We start from the raw sequence: 18,322 nt of genomic DNA on the forward strand, positions 1-18,322 counted from the left end.
CTCTCCATGAATGATCGCCATGTGAGTTTATCGGCTTTTCCCTCGGGTATGTTTGATCTTATAAGTGTTTGTTCTAATAAGACCATTTTCCTTTTTGGTGTTGCTCTCGTGTCTTCCATCAAAGCCTCTCTATCTCTCTTTGGAGATAGAAACTGTCCTCTTTTTGAGTGCTGTTTGAAATCTTGTCCCTCTTCATTCACCTCGATCTCAATAATGGAATCGCAATGTCATGAAGACACAAAATTTAGAATTTCTACGACTCTTCCTTTTGGGATAGCTCGCGCGAAAACCAACTATTTCATTCCCTTCCATCAAGCACATAAGCATCCTAATTACTTGAAATATGGCATACTTGGCCAAGATGGAGGCAACAGTACCACCAGGTTCTGCTCAGCCTGAACCGTCGAAGACAACCCTCCATATCTTCATGACATTTGAACCATCCATGACTTAATCGGATACATATTACTTGGGTATTGAAGAGGCGTGGTTAGTCTATCCGACGTTTTCCCTTGTTCCCTCAACTGTTGCAATTTTACGATTTTATGCTTGGCTGCTCATGCTATTTTTAAAAGCTGCCACGAGCTCCTTGTTAAAGGTTAAGAATCTATGTAGATAAATGACCACCATCCACGCCAATCTATGGAATATTCCACAGACTATAACTTAGAGATGGATACTAGGAATATAAGGGTGTCAGATGGTTTCATGTATTGATTGAGCTGCCTGGGGATCGTAAGCTTTTTGATTCTTACCTTCATGCTTCACCACCCTGGAAGACTGGTCAGTCAAGACTTCGTAATCGCTAGGATCGTGAATTTTTGAGAGAAAATAATTCAAATAGATGAGTATTCCGATTGCCTCAAGACTTACGAGTGAGATTGAGCGTTCGAGGCGCGCTTTTTTACGACGCTGCAGGAACAGACTACTTGATATTTAGAAAGTCAGCCGTAGGAACGGAGTAGGAAGGAACCCATTTTCCATTTTATTCAAATATTAGCAAGTTGTCCGCGCAGTTGGCCGTTTGATACATGATTTGATTGGGTTCGATATCAGCATAAACTACTCCACTGCTGCAACTGTTACCAGAGGAACTCGGATTTTGACTAAAATGCCCCGATCCCCACCTGAATATTGCAGGCATCGCAATATCGATATAACTTCAATAATTGAAAGATAAGGCAACCTTCGGTTTCTCATGGATAATATTCGAGTTCACTTCTAATCCCCGATGCTTACATGGATGGAGATAAGGCAGTGACACCAATTTCTGGTCTAGTTCTATAAAGGGTTATTTATTCCAAAATATCACGCCGAGGGAAATTATGATACGTCCAGCATTGCATTTGATGATCTGCAAATCACGAATACCCATCCACGTCTTCTCCTAATTTCCTTGATTGCAATCGTTGAGCTAAGCTCTGTCGATCTGCAACTCGTCGATAGTTCTCCTGGTGGCTGACGGATCCTGGGGCCAGGACGCGTCAACCCGATCGCCCTGCGTTGCATGTTACACGGCCACGCGTTACTCTCCGGGTTCCCCTGGATTCAGGTCCATTAGGATCTATTAAGTCCCCAGTTTTAGGTATCTTGGTGGCACTTCGGGATATTTTGGGTTGGGGGAAGGAGGGGAGTGGATAAGGGGCTCGCTCCGCTCATATCTGCCCCTGATCCTAAGCGCCCCAATCCGCAGGGATTGCCCTTCTATAGATCGTCTTGATCGGGGAGAATTACTTAGGACGACAGTTTATTTGGGTGAAGTTTTTTGACAGCCCATGTTGGAATGCATCGTTCGCCCCCGTGAAATAAGTTTACAGCAAGTACGTCCAATTGAAAACGGCCTTCAGGGGTTTGTATTGCATGCTCGCCTGGATTCGACTTCAGAATGCTCCCCTGTACACCTCTTCCACCTCACCAGTCCCAGCACAGCCAATTCAACAGCTACTCACGGTCGATCCGGCCAGATCCGTCCGTTCCCCAGCCAAGTCGTGCGGCAGTGTATGCCGAGTTGACATCCAAAGCTCGCGTTCATTTCTTCATGGAAGAATCTCGGGCAATTGGCCCAGGAGTGGATCTTGGTTTGCCGATCCCAGTAGTTCTCGGCCATCACTGGAGACTTCAAGACACAATTCAACAGTATTAGTTGGACGGAACATCTTGAGTGTATCCACTGCGATAATTTACATTGAATTTGCCTGACCTTGTGCCCTGAAGCGGGGCCTGCCGGGCTCGTTCTGTTCCTGCAGCCCAGGATGCTTCATGCAAATCCTTCCCCTCCGCTTGCTTGAAGATAATCAGCGGAGCTCTAACCATAACGTCACGATGTTGAGCGTCGCCTCCGCAGGCCTGCAGGCTAATACCTCCAATATTCCTTCCGCATTTAGCGTCTATAACAAGGATTTTCTCAACATCCTCGGCTCCGCGCCGAGACTGGAGCTCCTAGTTGAGAACCATGATTATCCATTCGCCCACGAGGCGAGCGTCTACATCCCATCAGAGGATGCGCTGTTCATGAGCAGCAATATCTTCACCGACCCCGTCACCAACGAATCCACCATCCAAGTCTCCCGGGTCAATGTCAGCGCGCATCCTGCCACCGCCGAGATCATCAACACCACCATCCCCATGGCCAACGGCGGTGTCAACCACGCTGGTGGCATTCTCTGGTGTGGCCAGGGCACGTTGAACCAGTCCGGGGGCTTGTACCAGATGTCCGCACAGGCGCCGTACAAGACGGAGCGGCTGGCCAGCGGCTACCACAGGCGCCCATTCAACTCGATCAACGACGTGGTTGTGGCCCGCGACGGCGCCTTCTGGTTCACGGATCCGATCTACGGCTCGCTCCAGGGCATCCGCCCAGCGCCAAAACTGCCCAACCACGTGTACCGCTATGACCCGGCGACCCAGGATATCCGCGTCGTGGCCGATGGCCTGGGCCGCCCCAATGGCATCTCCTTCTCGCCGGACGAGCAGACCCTGTACATCACCGATACGGCGGAGACCGTAGGCGACGGGACCGAGGACGTGCTGCGACCGGCGACTATGTAAGTTCTCTATCCACTCGCGAGACAGACGCGCGTACACGCGGGGATGATCTCTTGTTCTGTCCTTTTTTTTCTCCTTGTCGGTTGAGTCGGCGAAAGAGGAAGGAATGCAGGACGCTGTGTCCCGGTATACTAATCCATTGGCTACAGCTATGCATTCGACGTCACCACCATTCACGGGCAGCCCTTCCTGACCAACCGCCGCGTGTTCGCCATGCCGGGCGATGGTATCCCTGACGGTATCAAGGTAGATCAGGATGGCAATGTGTATGCTGGCTGCAAGGACGGAGTCAACGTCTGGTCGCCTGGGGGTGTTCTTCTGGGCAAGATCCTCATTGAGGACGGCACCTCGAACTTTTCGTTTGGTCAGAACGGGACCATGTTCATTCTCAATGAGAACAAGCTGTGGAAGGCGCGGTTGAACCACAGCGTTCACGGCACGCTGCTGACGAATTGATAAAACCCAGTTATGATTTTGATGGCCTACATTTTCGAATGAATGATAGACGGATTTAAGTGATATTCTTTCCTCACAGCGAGCGATGAGTTTGTGATTGTATATAATTACATCTAGCAACCTCGATATACGTATATTAGACGGGGATTGAGTAACGACTGTCGTAGCATACATTTACAATGGTAATGGCCGTTCTTTCTATTTTCTCCAAATACCGCCGCTGGCAGCTCTCTATTTTCGCCTTGTTGATATTTTAATGTCAATGCTATATTGAACCTGGAATCCTGGCGGAGAACGGTGGTCGATGGGCGGTGGCCAAATCAAGCCCCACGAGACCGCCCAGTGAGTGCCCCTGACGCGTCATCACCGGGAGCCCTTTTCTCGAAACAAGCTTAATTAGAATGCGTGAGGAATGTGTCGTAAACGTGGAGCGTGATGCCTGCATTTGCCGATCACAAGTATACATACATATATCCTGAATGTGAATGAAGATATGGGTTTCTAGCTGTCTCCTCCAATATTTTGCTTAGGGTAAGGGTTTTTATATAGATCCCGCACTAGGCTTACCACAGAGATCGACCCACTGCTAGTCGTAAAGCCAGCCAGACTAAGAAAAAAAAAACCAAGTGATCGCCGTGGGCACGAAAAAGTATACGTTAACATCGCTGGAGCGGGCTGTCGGGGTAGGTGGGGGGTTTAGTCTAAGCATGACATCGCTGGTCATCTCGATGTCATCTTCGGGGCACTCGCGCACCTCATCACCCACCAACCTCAAGCGTTAATCGCCTATCGCCTGTCGCCAGTCGGGCCTCTGCTGTCTCCACGGGTCCCGCATCTCCGCATTTCCCGTGAGTTGAGTCTCTTTTAGTCTTGGGGCTTTTCTGATGTCAGACTTGGCACAGGCAGCACGGGAAAAGGCGCACTTGACGAACGCCGGTTACAATATACATCCCGAGTCAGGATGGCAAGATTCAGAGGGGTCTTGCGTTCCGCTGGAGGAGGGGGAGAGTGGCATTTCTTGACGAGACTCTTGAGATCCCCAGGAAAATACATGAGGATCCAGTAGAAGACCGACATCCCGCGGACCGAGCACGCCATGTGCCTCGTGTGGCTCCTCATCCCGCTCTGCCGATGACCGATGATGGCATCGCGACATGAATGCTTGGCTCGACTAATTTGACCTGCTCCAACCGGGCGTGATATCACGGCTTTAGGTGGGGAGAAAACACCCCATTTGGAACCGACCATGCATCGAGAACCTCATGACGCGAGCTCACAATGTCCCACGTCTCCTCTCCAAAATATGTACCTACCAGCTCTGCCTATCGATGTCATCGGCCAGCAGAGTCGCTGTCGGGAAGCCCGATCCAGCCAACGACCGTTCCGGACTCACTCTGCGCCGACGCAGTTCAAATGCTGCATGACGAGGGCCAAGGGTTGCGCTGGTAGCCGAGGATTTTCCGTTCGTATTCCTGTATGACTTTTCGCTACGACATGGGGGTCTTCCGCCCGAGTTGGCCTCGAGCGTCTTATGTCCAGATGTCGGTGAGCCTCGCAATCGAGGCCCTGTTCTCGGGGACCAACGAGCTCCGTCGCATTGCCGTAGCAATTACAACTCGGCAAACATGTCCCTTCTATGCAGGTCTCGCTCAGCTCGGATGTGCTTCCCGCTTGAGTAAGAAGATCGAGAGGGTGTTCTAATCTCCCCGGAGTTGCCTAGACATGCCTAGATATGCCTAGATGGTCTTCCTTGCCAGATCCCTCGACTCCCAGATGTGCTTGGTCACAGACCCTCTTTCGATGGAGCCCAGGTACGTGGACACCTGTTCTGCGTTCTCCTCGAAGTTGGCCCGATGTTCTTGCCCCCAATCCGCCTTACAGGTCTGGTTAGCCCTACTGAATCCAACATCCACCCACCACCCCCTTTCCCGCCTAACCATGTGACATCGGGTCAAGACTTTTTCATTCACAGGGAGGTTTGGCTTTCGGCCCTCTAACGCGGGGGAGTATATTGTGCCCATCACCATCTCTGGCGCCAAGGCTGATCCCCTTGACGCCTTTCCTATCGGAGCTGTTGACCCCACACCTTCTTCATTCTCCTCTCGCTCAAATGGAACTCGGGAAGCAGTCACGCTGAATGGGCGATCGCTCTGGAAAGGCCATTCAACCGGCTTGTGCGACCGAGCACTGTTCAGCTGGCGATCCTTGGAGCCTCCGCCAGGCCCTGATTGGTTTTGGTAGTGCCGGAAGCTTCCCCACATGAGGCCGATCATCAGCCTCCCCGGACGGGGCGGAGCACAAGAAATCGCGCCCAATGCCAACTGGACGCCCCCAAGAAAGTCAGAAAGTAAGCAAGTAAAAGCCAAAAAAATACCCGAAAGTGTAGATGCCTGAGAAACAAAGAAAAGCATACAGATGCGCCTCCTAGTCGCAGCAACTATATCACGCTAAGAATCGAATATCGACCCCAACAGAACAGGGCTGTGCGGTTGGGGGCTCTGGCGGTTAGCATAGTAAAGAGCTCAGTGGATCAAGGATGAAGGATAAAGGCACAGCCTCGAGGTAAGCGACATTCAACGCAGGAACTACACCGTACTGATCGATTTCTGGAGTACGGAGTACATGCATGGAAAGCCGCTCCCTCTTAACCCGTAGAACCTTTTTTTCGAGATGAAGAACAAAATAAATGAAATATCCGAAAAGAAAACAAAGAACCAAATCCCAGAATTCAAACAGGAAAATCGCTAGTGTAACTATGACCCGAAGATCCCTTGCTGACCTCGTCCCCAATCGTATGTCCGGGGAATGTGGGCCTATGCGACGCACTTGCTTCCTTATTGCGAATCATGCACGATTACCAAAACCTCGTCCTTTCTGCCCCCTGTGCCTGTGGGCTGTGGGTACCGAAGTCTCGACATGATCTAACTGTCCTGATCTTGGAGGTATGCGTCGTTTAGCGCATCGCTCTAGCGCACCATTTGCACCCATCTGGACCGTGAGGGCGACGGCCTTCTATTTCCTGATTCTTTTGCCTTTGTTTTCTCTTCCTTTCCTTTCCTTTTTCTATTTTGTATTTTTGTTTTTATTTTATTTTTATTTTCTCTCTATCGAGATCCCATTTCTGTGCACTGGGTTGGTTCCTTGGGTGGGGGGTTCAGGGCCTACATTGCAGATGCGAGACATCACAAAAGGGATAGCTCGGCCCTGGCCGTCTGATCTCTCTCATTTTCAATCAGAGTTTCTTATGATCTGGTCATACTTTCACTAGGACTAGTTTAATTAGCCATTATTTGGGATTCTGGTTATTAATACACCCCTCGGTGATAACTGTCGGGGCGTTTGAATTTCCGGCTCATACTTCGAATAGTGGTGCATCGCCATGCCGCCCATGCAGTGGCCGAGTACGACATCCAACTCCACTCATCCCCCTCCCAGCGGGTCTATTTGGAAATTACTCGGACGGGCAAAGATTCACCTGCACAACCTCGTAGTTCCAATTTTCTAAGCCCTTCCTATGGCTCCTTTAGACCCATCGGCCCTTTCGTTGTATCCCTACTGTGGCGTTCGAGCCACGTCGGGGGGCCAGCCTGATTACTGACATGTGCCTTACATTCATAGGATAGATATGCACAGGGGACGAGGCTGTGATTGGCGTGCCCTGGTCCCAAGACCTCCATCAAGACGAAAGACGCATCCGCAAAGGCGTTATCTGCATGACCCTCCTATGAGCATGGCGCCCTAGCACACTACCAAGGGGCAGCCGCCGAAGAAAGATGAAGAAGCAAAAACTAAACATAAATAACGCCTTTCCCGCCCCCTCTCCATTCGTCTTTCTAGAAAAACTATAGCAGTTCTTCCCAGCATTCTTCGCTGTTGATCTCCCTCTTCCCCCTCCCTCCTCCTACTCCTATCCTCTCCATTACCCTGCCATCATGCGTCTCTTTGCGGTTGTATCCTTGTTCACCGCGCTAGTGAGCGCGTACCCAGCTCGTGGGCCTTGCACAGGAGACTGTTGGACTCATGATCCTGCCATGATTCGCCGTGAATCAGATGGCAAATACTTCCGCTTCTCCACGGGTACTGGTGTCAACACTATGACCTCCAGCGCCCTGAAGGGCCCCTGGACGGATGTTGGCGCGGCCTTGCCCGATGGCTCTATTATCACTGTGGAGGGAGTGGATAGCACTAACATCTGGGTACGTTGAACAGCTCTGCATACCCACTGGAAAATGTTTAGAAAGCAAAATTTTAACATGCCACAGGCCCCCGATGTCCACTACTCTGGTGGCACCTACTATATGTATTATGTTCTCTCAGAATTGGGCACTCAGAACTCGCGAATTGGCGTGGCCACCTCCACGACCATGGAGCCTGGCTCTTGGACCGACCATGGTGGCATTGGCCTTCCCGCTAATAGCAACTACAACAAAATCGACCCCAATTGGATTGAAATTGATGGCAAGCAATATCTTCAGTTTGGTTCCTACTGGCAGGATCTCTACCAAGTCCAAATGGAGACTGCACTGAAGGTTGGCTCTCACACGCCTTACCAGCTGGCCTACAATGCCAGCTTGAACCACCGCGAGGAGGCCTCGTTCCTTTACAAACACGGCGCCTACTACTATCTCTTCTTCAGTGACGGTATTGCCGGCAAATACACTGCTACTTATCCTGCTGCGGGTGAGGAATATCATATTTCGGTCTGTCGATCGAGCACCGGAACTGGTAACTTCGTAAGTGCGCCCCAATTGCATATTTTATGGCATATTTGATTGCAATAAAAAAAATAAACCGAAAGTGTCGCTAATATATTCCGGCATAGGTTGACAAGGCTGGCACTTCTTGCAAGGAATCTGGCGGTACCATCATTCTAGCCAGCCACAACCAGGTCTACGGACCCGGTGGACAGTATGTGACCCTCTCCTTACAGTTTTGGCACTGTTGAAATCGGACTAACAATCCTCCTAGGGGTGTTCTTACCGATCCAAACCTCGGCCCGGTTCTGTACTACCACTACTATCCGCTGGCCACCAAGAACGCCGGTGGCGACGGGAACGCCGGGTACAGGTACGGCTGGAACCTCCTCGAATTCACCAATGGCTGGCCGGTCGTGACTGCTGTCTAAGCGCCGCCAATTTCGGGACGTTTGCATTTTTTTCGTCTTTATTTGGGAACCTCATTTATACATATCGCATAGGGCGCGTGCAGGTTGCGCGGCCGCCGCGCCCATTACTTTCTTTTCTTACTGTCAATGGTTGGGATCTATACTTCTACCTTCTGAGTACCTTGCGCACTCGTTTGTTCGATACCCATGGATACCTGCGGCCACTCTGGCCGCCCTTTTCCCATTTATGTAATCTGCTGTGGCACGCTTGTGTGTCCGACAGATACTGATACTAATCATATAATGTTATGCCTTCTTCCGTACTGAAGACCCCAAGTGCGGATTGCTCTTGGAGAGTACGATGCGCGGTAGTCCCAGTGTCGAGAATTGGAACAAATGCACAGTTTATATACCTCTTTCTGGCATAATCGCGTGTTCTATAAAGACCATAATAGATACATCGTTCGTTAACTCTTAATAATAGTGGAATTAAACTTTTCATGCATGCAAAACATCATCCCGCCCGTGCTAGTACCATGTCTGAAATATGAGACGTGTTACAGAATTAAAGTGTTTGAAGAGAGGACCATCCAATCATTTTCCACGCAGGTATACGAGGTATACAGGATGACCCGGCCCGCATGCCATTCCTGGTTCGCGGCCTCCTCTCGCCACCCCCTAACAACTAGCAGTCTATCGGCCCACGTACTTGAGCTCCAGGCTGCGTAGGGGCAGGTACGACACGGCAGTAAAGACAAGAGCCAGCTCATTAGCAATGTCGCCGCCGTCGGCCCCGATCTTCCTGGCCAGCGCGCCGACATAGTAGGTCTCCACCATTCCGACGATCCAGCCGGCGGCACCGCACAGGAATGCTGTCAGCCCGGCGTATCCGATTGGCATTTTGGACGGTGTATTCCAGGCGTCGAGGTCATAGTTGGCCAGGCTGCCCTTGCGGAAGTAGTAGTGTTCGATGAAGAGGATGGCGAAAAAGGACGTATTCCAGTAGCCCAGGAGGGAGAGGAAATTTTCCAGTACGTCGAGCAAATGGTCGCGACCGGCAATACCGATGGCCAGAATGCCGGCGAAGACGAGGAAGGACCAGATCACACGTGGGACTTTGGCGAAGGGTGCCGCGAAGAGCTGCGCAGATAGAGCCCCGGAGTAGATGGCAATACAGTTCACACCGACTGTCAGAAGATGGTTAATTGGGAGAAGAATGAGTGTGGAGATGGATTCGGGAGGTTGGAAGAACATACTGCCAGACAGAACTAACAACACGAGGAGGAACTTCGCAAATCCACTAGGATAGATGATTGTCTTCAAGATTTCGCCAATACCGGAATCATACGCCGCCGCCCACTCTGGGTTTGTACTGAGCGCTGAGCTGATACAGGCACCCAGTAGCATGCCAATGCATGTGGGGATCGTAATGCCGAATGTCGTATATAGGAACACCTTGATCTTGGGTGTGTCGACTGGGTAGTGCACATAGAAATCCGAGACAATTGAGCTCCACGACGCGCTGGATCCGTAAATGACACCAATCAGGCTGAGTACGTTGCCGGAGCGAGTCATGCCCGAGACCGTCGGCGGGTCGGCGAGATTGGCGTGGTGCGCTGCTTCACCGTAGATGATCATGAAAATAATGAAAAACATAATCCAAGCATACTTTTCATACAGCAAGACACCGCGCAGCCCGACAAAGCTGAACAGCAGGCTGACACACGCGACAATGACGACACCCCATGCGATGGAGACTCGTCCGTCCGAAACCGCGCTGAGCGCAAGTCCACCGGTGATACAGTTCACGGACGCCCAGCCCAGCTGCTCGATGACGTTCAGCAGCGCAATGATCGACGAAGGGTAGAAGCCGAGCGAGTAGCGAGAGATGGCGACTTGGCGTAGACCCGTGCCTGGACCCATGGTGGCGCACCAGCCCTAACTCAAGCGCCAAACGCTAACATGTCAGTCTCTATGTGTGTCGGATGGAGTCCGCAACCGATCCTTCCACCGAGCTCAGAGCAGGAAGGAAAGGGAAGGAAGAGAAGGGTAATGCGCACCGTCACCGCGGCACCGAGAAGAGTCGCAAAGATCACAATGGGAATTGTCTGCCCCAAGGACAACCCAAACTCGCGGCCAAGGAAACCTGTACTGAAGCAGCTGATGTTCATCGTGGCTGATGCCCACATGAAGGCCATGACTAGCGGACTCGGCGAATGACGGTTCTCTGGGTGCACGCGATCCAGACTATGCGCCTCAATGCCCATCTTGCGGTCGAGGACCTCCTCATAGTAGCGAAATTTGGCGAAGAGACCGCGCGGTGGTTGGGTGAGTTTGGCGGGCTCATCGATTGGGGTGATGGCCAGCTGGGGCTGCGCTTTTTTCTCGAGGTCGTCGTGGTCGAGGGTCGCCATTTTGCTGGGTGGTCGCAGCTACCCGCGCGGCGTGTTAGGGCTGGATTTGAGGAAGACAGAGAAGCGCAGCGGCGAAGGCAGGGGAGGAGGAGAGGTGGAAGGGCGTTGCTTTCTGCTTCTCAATTTTGTATGAAGAGAGAAAGATGAGAGAAAATCCAGAGAAAAGAACCCTCCGCACGCGACTTGAGAAAAACCTGGGGCTAGCGGCTTCTTTTACTCAATTTGTTCGAATTTGGTTCGGCGCATGCTCCTCGTCGGGTTGGCCCTTACCTTTTGTGGGTCGACGGGAGTATGGAGGGTTTTTTTCTTCTCTTATTTTTTTGGTGCTAGTTTGTTTTGCCACATCAAGACTCAGAGATCGGGGGTAATCACCTCTACATATCGATTAAAAAGCATTAATTGTGAAGACTATGTGCCATATCCCTCATACTCTGCACCCATGTTTGTCTGTCGAGTTCTAGGGTGAGTGCGCTTAACGGCGTTGCTAGGGATCAGCCATAGGACATGGGGAGTGATAAGCTTTCGACGGTCCAACGAGGATTCGAAAATTCTTAAAGTCGAGGTGGGGTCGGATGTGGCCGAGCACCGCTGATTCGATTGATTCTCCGCCAGTGGTTTCTTCTGGCCGCTCGGCTAGATCTGCATGTGCAATCTTCAAGGGTTGGACAACAATCATGCAAAAGCTTCACCACAGTTTCAATTGATGTGTGGTAGTCTCTTTTCTAGTGGCAAGGTGGTGACCTGGCTATTTTGCCACCTACTGGAGAGTCGCTATGTTCTCCTAATTCCCCGATAGGCTCGCATCGTAGGCGCTTTGGTTTAAAGCATCCTATCGGGAAGATTGATCACCCCCTGTTCCTGTTCATCTAACGACCCTTTCAATTCAGATTTCTGAGGATGTATACAGAAGTGGGAAGAGGGGAGATGGAAAAGATTGATTAGATCAATAGAGCGACCAAGGCAAAAAAGTTTAAAGCGAATAATCATAATTTTGCTCGCGGCGGAGGCACGTGGTTTGACGTCTAAGCGTGCGAGATCGACGTGAAGCGTCACGTTCAGGCAAATGACGCTGCAATGCCTCTGGAATATGGTTTGGTGATCTACGCCTCTGGATGTTCTGGATAGATACGAAGGGCGAATGAGAGAAAAGGGGGGAGAAAGTGCCATCAATCGGTAGAACGGCCGAACGGGGGACAAGACCAGTCCAGTCAATGGGGCTGTTTGCCCGTGGGGATGTGACACACCACCCGTTGCCTTCGAACAGGACCCTGGAAAAGAGCCAATGGGAGACTCAGGGGGGTGACAGCATCAAACTTCGACATTCATTGTCCAATGACCTTGTGAAAGGGTCTCGAGGCCAAGCAAAAGAAGTGAAGTGGTCGAGTTCGCGTGGCCCAGTCGAGTCGGCCTCGGAGAAAACTTCCCCGGAGCCTCGAGCTGGCCTTTTCTGTGACTTTGTGTACTTCTGGGGATCTCGACTTCACCTCTTCTTCCACCTCCTCCTTCCCACCCCCCTCCACCCACCTCACTCTCCCTTCCCTTTTCTCTCGCCTCCCTCACATTTTTTTTCGTGGGGTCCTGCCTTCGGGCTGTATATTTTTCTGGGCGCTTGGCTAGTCTTGATCCCCCCTCCCCTCCGTATATTTCGGATTCCGCTATTGCCCCCTCTATCTCCTCCGGGGAATTGACCTCAGCCAATCTTACAAATCGAGCATTGGATTCCATCCCCCCAGTTCTGTACGAGTATCTTTCGATCTGTGAGTCCCTATGCGATTTGCCTTTCTTTGCCGGTCTCCCTTTCCGATAGGCCTGCGTTTGTGATCTCTTTCCAACTGACAGTTCATCCTTGGCCGACTAAGATCCGATTGCCCTCACGTTAATTGCACAGTCCCATCGCTTTATCTCGCTTTATCAACCATCCTTCCTTCCATTGCTCAGCTCTCAGATTCCATCCATTCGACATGGCCGCCGAAATGTCGTCTGCGACCAATGGTGGCGCCTCTAAGTCTCTTGCCGCAATGCTGGAAGAGCAACATGCCCGCGACGAGGCTCACAAAGCCACAGTGGAAGAGGTAGTGGATGAGGAGGACCTCAAGCACCCTCCTCCAACAGTGGCTAGCAACGATCCGCCGGTCCCCGTCCTTGTCCCCGCCTCGGAATCCTCAACCCCCGCGGAGGCAGCAGCCCCATCACCTGCCCCTAAGCCAGCCGCAAAGAAGGCCCCGGCCTTCGATGTACAATCTGAAGAGTTGTTCCCGGCGCTCGGCAGCGGCCCGAAACCTGCTGCGCCTGCCGCTGCTACATGGGGTGCGAAAAAACCCTCCGCTGCTGCGGCTGTAGCCAATGGTTTACCCGCTCAACCAATGGGTATGCGACTTTCGCCAAAACCTCTCGGGTATGATGGAAAACTTTGCTGACTTTGGAAAATATAGATGTCCCCCGTGTGATGTCTTTGCCAGGAAAACACATGGAGCAGCTTCGCTTGGCCCCTTCCCAGATGCTCCCTCGTGGACAGTTGAAGAAGCCCCTTCGAGATATTCTCCGGGATATCTCAAGGAGATCCAAGGCTATCGTTGACATGCGTGGCGGCCCCGGTGGTTCGATCATCTTTGAAGGAAAGGGTTCTCAGGACGCCGTTCGCCAGGCTCTAAAGGAAGTGGCGCAGCAGGTTGGATCGAAGGTACGTATATCGAAACAGTGTATGCCTGGATTATCGCAACTAATTCGGCCTGTTTCACTCAAAACAGCAATCCGTCCGGGTTCCCATTCCTGCCTCCGCCCGTCCCCATATTATTGGCCGCCAGGGTGCGGTGGTTCTGGATATCCAAGGTCGTACCGGTGCCCGTGTCCAGGTCCCCCGCGCCGACGATAATGCCGCTCCGGTCCACGACGATGACAGCGAAACCATTGACGTTCTGATTGAGGGTGATGCGGTGGCCGCGGAGATGGCGCGTCGGGAAATTGAGGCGATCGTGAAAGAGCGTGGCTCAAGCATGAACTTGCGCCTGAAGACCATTCCTCCTGAGTTCTTCCCCTTCATTGCTGGTGCGCACAACTCTACCCTGCGGGAGATTGAGGAGCGCACCAAGGCGCAGGTTCATGTACCGCGATACGACACCTGGTCCAGCCAGCCTCTCCCCCAGGAGGCCAACCCAGGCCAGGTTCAGTTTGTGCCCTGCACTGACAGGCACATCCTTATTTCGGGCGAGCGCGCTGCTGCCCAGGAGGCCCGTGCTGAGATTGAGCAGATGGCTGCTGATCTTCAGCGCAAGCTGACTTTGCGCCAGCTCGCCATCAACCGCGGCCAACACCAGTTTATTCTCGGAGACGAGGCTGATGCTTTGCATCAGTTCCTTGCTCAGACCGGATGTGGCATTGTTCTGCCTCCTGCCTCCGATGAGAGCGAGTTCCTGACCATCACCGGTCCCCTGGACCAGATCGAAGCCGGTATCAATCATGCCATGGACCTTGCCACTAGCATGCAGATGGCCAGTATCGACCTGTCTCGCCAACATCCCAATGCCGCCGCCGGCCCGCATGCCCACGCTCGCGCTCTTACTCAATACCTCCGCCGTCGTCAGATCATCAAGCAACTTGAGTCCGCGTACGATGCTCGCATTGCCCTTCCTCCGAGCGTTGACGGACCTGTAACCTGGGAGGTTTACTCTCGCGATGGCAAGAACACCATCCGTGCTCGTTCGGACATCATGAACTTGGTTCAGGCTCACCCTCCTTCCCGCCTGCGTCATGTGTCGGTCGACCCATACTTCCAGCCCTACCTTCGCTCCCGAGGTGCTACTAAGCTGCAGGATGATTATGGTGTCCATCTCCTAGTCCCTGATGATGTCAACAGTCCCGAGGTTGTCCTCGTGTATGAGGGTCCTTCGGCCACTGCATCTAACTTTGAGGTCCCGAGACAGCGCCCTTCCCCGGCAGAGATCGCAGCATTTGAGAAGTCTCTGCAAGAGGCTCAGGATTTCCTGCTCAGTACCCTTGGAAACCAGCAGGAGATCGTTGCTAAGTCGGTTACCGTTCCAGCTAAGTACCAAGAGAAGGTACGCAAGTTCATCCTTCGTGAGCAGGATATCAAGGGCGAGGACAGCATTCCTGTTCGTGCTATCATCGGTGATGCTCAGGCTGGTAAATGCGAGATTTCCCTCCGCGGTCCCTCGGCTTTGGTCGCCGATCTTGCCACCAAGCTGGATGCATTCGTTGTGGAGCAGGAGAAGGATGATCTGGAACGCGGATACACGACCTCCTTTGACTTCCCCCAGAAATACGCCAACTTCCTGATTGGGAAACGTGGTGAAAACATCAACAAGCTTCGCGAAGAGTTCGATGTTGACATCAAGGTGGAGAATGGCAAGGTCGAGGTCAAGGGACCGAAGGCCAAGGCTGATGCCGCTCGCATGCGTATCATCAATATGGGTAAGAAGCTGGAAGATGAGACTACCCACATCCTGAAGATTCCTGCCCAGTACCACCGTGAGTTGATCGGACAGCGTGGCAACCAGGTGAACCGTCTTCAGGATCGCTACTCCGTGCGTGTTCAGTTCCCTCGTGCCAATGTCCCCGCTGATGACGCGTCTGTCACTGAGAGTGGCAGTGATGCTGGTGCTCGCAACAGCCGCCCCCAGCAGGCCTCGGATGAGGTTCTGGTGAAGGGTCCGAGCAAGGGCGCTGATTCGGCCCGTGACGAGATTTTGAGCCTGCTCCAATGGGTTATTGACCACTCTAACTCTGCTACCATTTCTGTTGCCCAAAGCCAGGTTGCGTCGTTGATTGGCCAACGTGGTCGTGAGATGGACAAGCTTCGTGCCGATACTGGCGCTCAGATTGACGTTCCCAGCGCGAACGATGCGCCGGATGCTTCTGGCCGTGTGCAGATTCGCGTCAAGGGTACCAAGCAACAGGTTGCCGAGGCCAAGAAGATTCTACAGCAACGCGCCAGCGAGTTCGACGCCACAGTGACCAAGTCTATTGAAGTGGACAAGAAGTACCATAAGGCCCTCATTGGTGGTGGTGGTACGTTTTTCCAGTCTTGATGATGACACTTTCTCATTTTTTTGTACATTGATCTTGCTAACTTGCATTAGGTGCGAACATCCGCAAGATTGTTGTTGATGCCGGTGGTCCCAACGATGGCAGTGCTGCTCGTATGGTCCGTTTCCCCCGTCCTGATAGCACTGAGTCAACCATTCGCCTCGAGGGCAATGGCAAGATCGTCGACAACATTGTCGCTGCTATTGAGCAATTTGTCAAGGAGCGTGAGGATCAGGTGTCTGAGACCCTGGATGTCCCCACTGCTCAGCATCGCCTGTTGATCGGTCGCGGTGGTGATACCCGCCGTGGCATCGAGTCTAAGTTCAACGTCACTCTGGACATTCCCAAGCAGGGCTCTGGTCGCACCGATGTCAAGCTTAAGGGTCCTAGCAGCGCTGTTGCAGATGCCAAACAGCACGTCCAGGCCATGCTGAAGGAGCAGCACGCCGAGACTGTTGATGTTCCTCGCCACCTGCACCACGTCGTTGCCGATAACGGTACTATCTTCCGCCGTCTGCGCAATGACCACCAGGTCACCGTCGACCACGCTGGTCAATCCGTCCCTGCTAACCGCAGCTCCGAGGAAACCCGTAGCGCGTCTAATGGCACCTCTCTTCCCCTGATCACTGATGACCCTAGCGCCGCCACTGAAGCGCACTCATGGAACGTGGTTGACAGCAGTGTCCCCGCCGATGCTGACACCACGCCCTTCCCGTGGGTGCTCACTGGCTCCCCTGAGAATGTTGCCAAGGCCCGTGCTACCATTGAAAAGTCCATTGCATCTGCCTCGCAACAGTCCGCCATTGGTTACCTGATCCTTCCTGACCCGAAGACCTACCGCTTCGTCGTCGGCCAAGGTGGTAGCCAAATCAATGCCATCCGAAAGAAGACCGGTTGCCGCATCAATGTGCCCAAGGACCAAGCTCGCGGTGAGGCCATCGAGATCCGCGGCAGCACAGCTGGCTTGGAGGAGGCTCGCGATATGATCCTTGAAGCTGTGCAGAATGGTCTGAATGGCTCCGCCCGGTGATCATAGTTTCTTTTTTTAATTTTGGGGTGTATGCAAAGACCAGTGAGTGCGCCATAGGAAGGACGTGAGCGACAGGACATATTTGCACCAGACATATACACCATTTTCCTGTTTGATTTTTGGAGAGGCCTTGCAAGTTTGGATGCAGGGACATTCTTGTTTTTAATTTTTGACTTGGTTTTCTTTTGCCTCACGCTTTTACATTTACTATGGTATTTAGTGTATCTCCCTTCCTATCTAAAAGAATGTTTCTATTCTCTTTTTTTTTTTTTTCATATCCTTTTATAAAGCGTGCCTGGCGAGCATCGCGAATGTTCTCCAGATCTGGGGACACCTGAGTTGTACAAGTTTCTATTTCCTTCTGGATTCACATATATCATTACTGGTATTGTTCACTGCTTTTGCGTAGCTGTTTGTATTGAGCAAACAGAAGGAGAGTAAAGGGCAAGGATTCAAGAAATAGGAATTTCATTACGACTGCTTGATCTCGCCGTCATGAGTGTGAACGTATTCAGCCCAACGGCATGAGGAAATCCTCAACTCGGGATTCTAACCCAACACCCAGGCCTTAGTTCAGCCAGGTCAAACACAGAATCTAGCAGTGTACATTGCACAGGTCGCCAAAGAGCGGCCCCATAATACTAGATGGACCAGTATCGATCATCGAGGGATGTCCATTTAGCCAAGCCAACGGAGTGTACTAGGCAGATTACAGAGAATAATCACTGTCTTATAAAGGGGGATTCGAACTTCAACGTGGTAAGTACGAAGACTACTTGTGCGTTCTCCAGGTTGCGTTTTTTTTTTTTTTTTTTTTTTTTTTTAACGATGGACAGCAAACCAAACCTTCATATATTTAGATAACTGTGTACAGTTTGAAACTTGATTTGACTGACTGTCCCTACACTGCTTGTTCGTTTGAGATAATGTTGAGCTGAGCATCAAAAATGCTACTCGACGCCAGTTTAAGTGTCTTTTACATCATACGACTAAACATTCAACTTTTTTCCAAGGGAAGAATCTATCATTGTCTTCTGAAGAGCACAACAGCTCAGTAGCAGATCCATGCTTTCCCCCTTCCCGTTAGGAAACAATAGACACTCGACAACATTGATTAGATTACAGTGGTTTTTATATCAAACTTCCTCGATTGACATTCTTTGCTGAATGGTAAATAAATAGACTTGATCAAGCAACCTATTCGATAAAAGTCTCGGTGTATATTTGGTA

General features: G+C 51.7%; 5 protein-coding genes across 5 annotated transcripts; 4 read left to right on the forward strand and 1 right to left on the reverse strand.

The window, feature by feature from the left end:
* Window positions 1–2,322: 2,322 nt before the first annotated feature.
* On the forward strand, window positions 2,323–3,501 carry N7462_010617 (SMP-30/gluconolactonase/LRE family protein; the record flags this gene model as incomplete). Its single annotated transcript, XM_057082331.1, has 2 exons — window positions 2,323–3,044; window positions 3,195–3,501. The coding sequence occupies 2 exons, from the start codon at window positions 2,323–2,325 to the stop codon at window positions 3,499–3,501; spliced, it is 1,029 nt and encodes a 342-aa protein (XP_056929371.1).
* A 1,539-nt stretch (window positions 3,502–5,040) lies between these two features.
* N7462_010618 (uncharacterized protein) lies at window positions 5,041–5,742 on the forward strand (the record flags this gene model as incomplete). The annotated part of the gene is made up of 2 exons (XM_057082332.1): window positions 5,041–5,176; window positions 5,474–5,742. The coding sequence occupies 2 exons, from the start codon at window positions 5,041–5,043 to the stop codon at window positions 5,740–5,742; spliced, it is 405 nt and encodes a 134-aa protein (XP_056929372.1).
* Window positions 5,743–7,433: 1,691 nt separating this feature from the next.
* N7462_010619 (arabinan endo-1-5-alpha-L-arabinosidase C) lies at window positions 7,434–8,626 on the forward strand (the record flags this gene model as incomplete). The annotated part of the gene is made up of 4 exons (XM_057082333.1): window positions 7,434–7,697; window positions 7,764–8,234; window positions 8,324–8,409; window positions 8,470–8,626. The coding sequence occupies 4 exons, from the start codon at window positions 7,434–7,436 to the stop codon at window positions 8,624–8,626; spliced, it is 978 nt and encodes a 325-aa protein (XP_056929373.1).
* Window positions 8,627–9,298: 672 nt separating this feature from the next.
* N7462_010620 (putative nucleoside transporter) lies at window positions 9,299–11,019 on the reverse strand (the record flags this gene model as incomplete). The annotated part of the gene is made up of 2 exons (XM_057082334.1): window positions 9,299–10,543; window positions 10,666–11,019. 2 exons carry the CDS (start codon window positions 11,017–11,019, stop codon window positions 9,299–9,301), a joined length of 1,599 nt encoding a protein of 532 aa, XP_056929374.1.
* Window positions 11,020–12,980: 1,961 nt separating this feature from the next.
* N7462_010621 (putative RNA binding effector protein Scp160) lies at window positions 12,981–17,092 on the forward strand (the record flags this gene model as incomplete). Its single annotated transcript, XM_057082335.1, has 4 exons — window positions 12,981–13,386; window positions 13,452–13,699; window positions 13,767–16,044; window positions 16,116–17,092. 4 exons carry the CDS (start codon window positions 12,981–12,983, stop codon window positions 17,090–17,092), a joined length of 3,909 nt encoding a protein of 1,302 aa, XP_056929375.1.
* Window positions 17,093–18,322: the final 1,230 nt, after the last annotated feature.

This window comes from Penicillium macrosclerotiorum (assembly GCF_028827735.1).
Source record: "Penicillium macrosclerotiorum strain IBT 26536 chromosome Unknown utg000010l_segment0_segment0, whole genome shotgun sequence".
Lineage (NCBI taxonomy): Eukaryota > Fungi > Ascomycota > Eurotiomycetes > Eurotiales > Aspergillaceae > Penicillium > Penicillium macrosclerotiorum.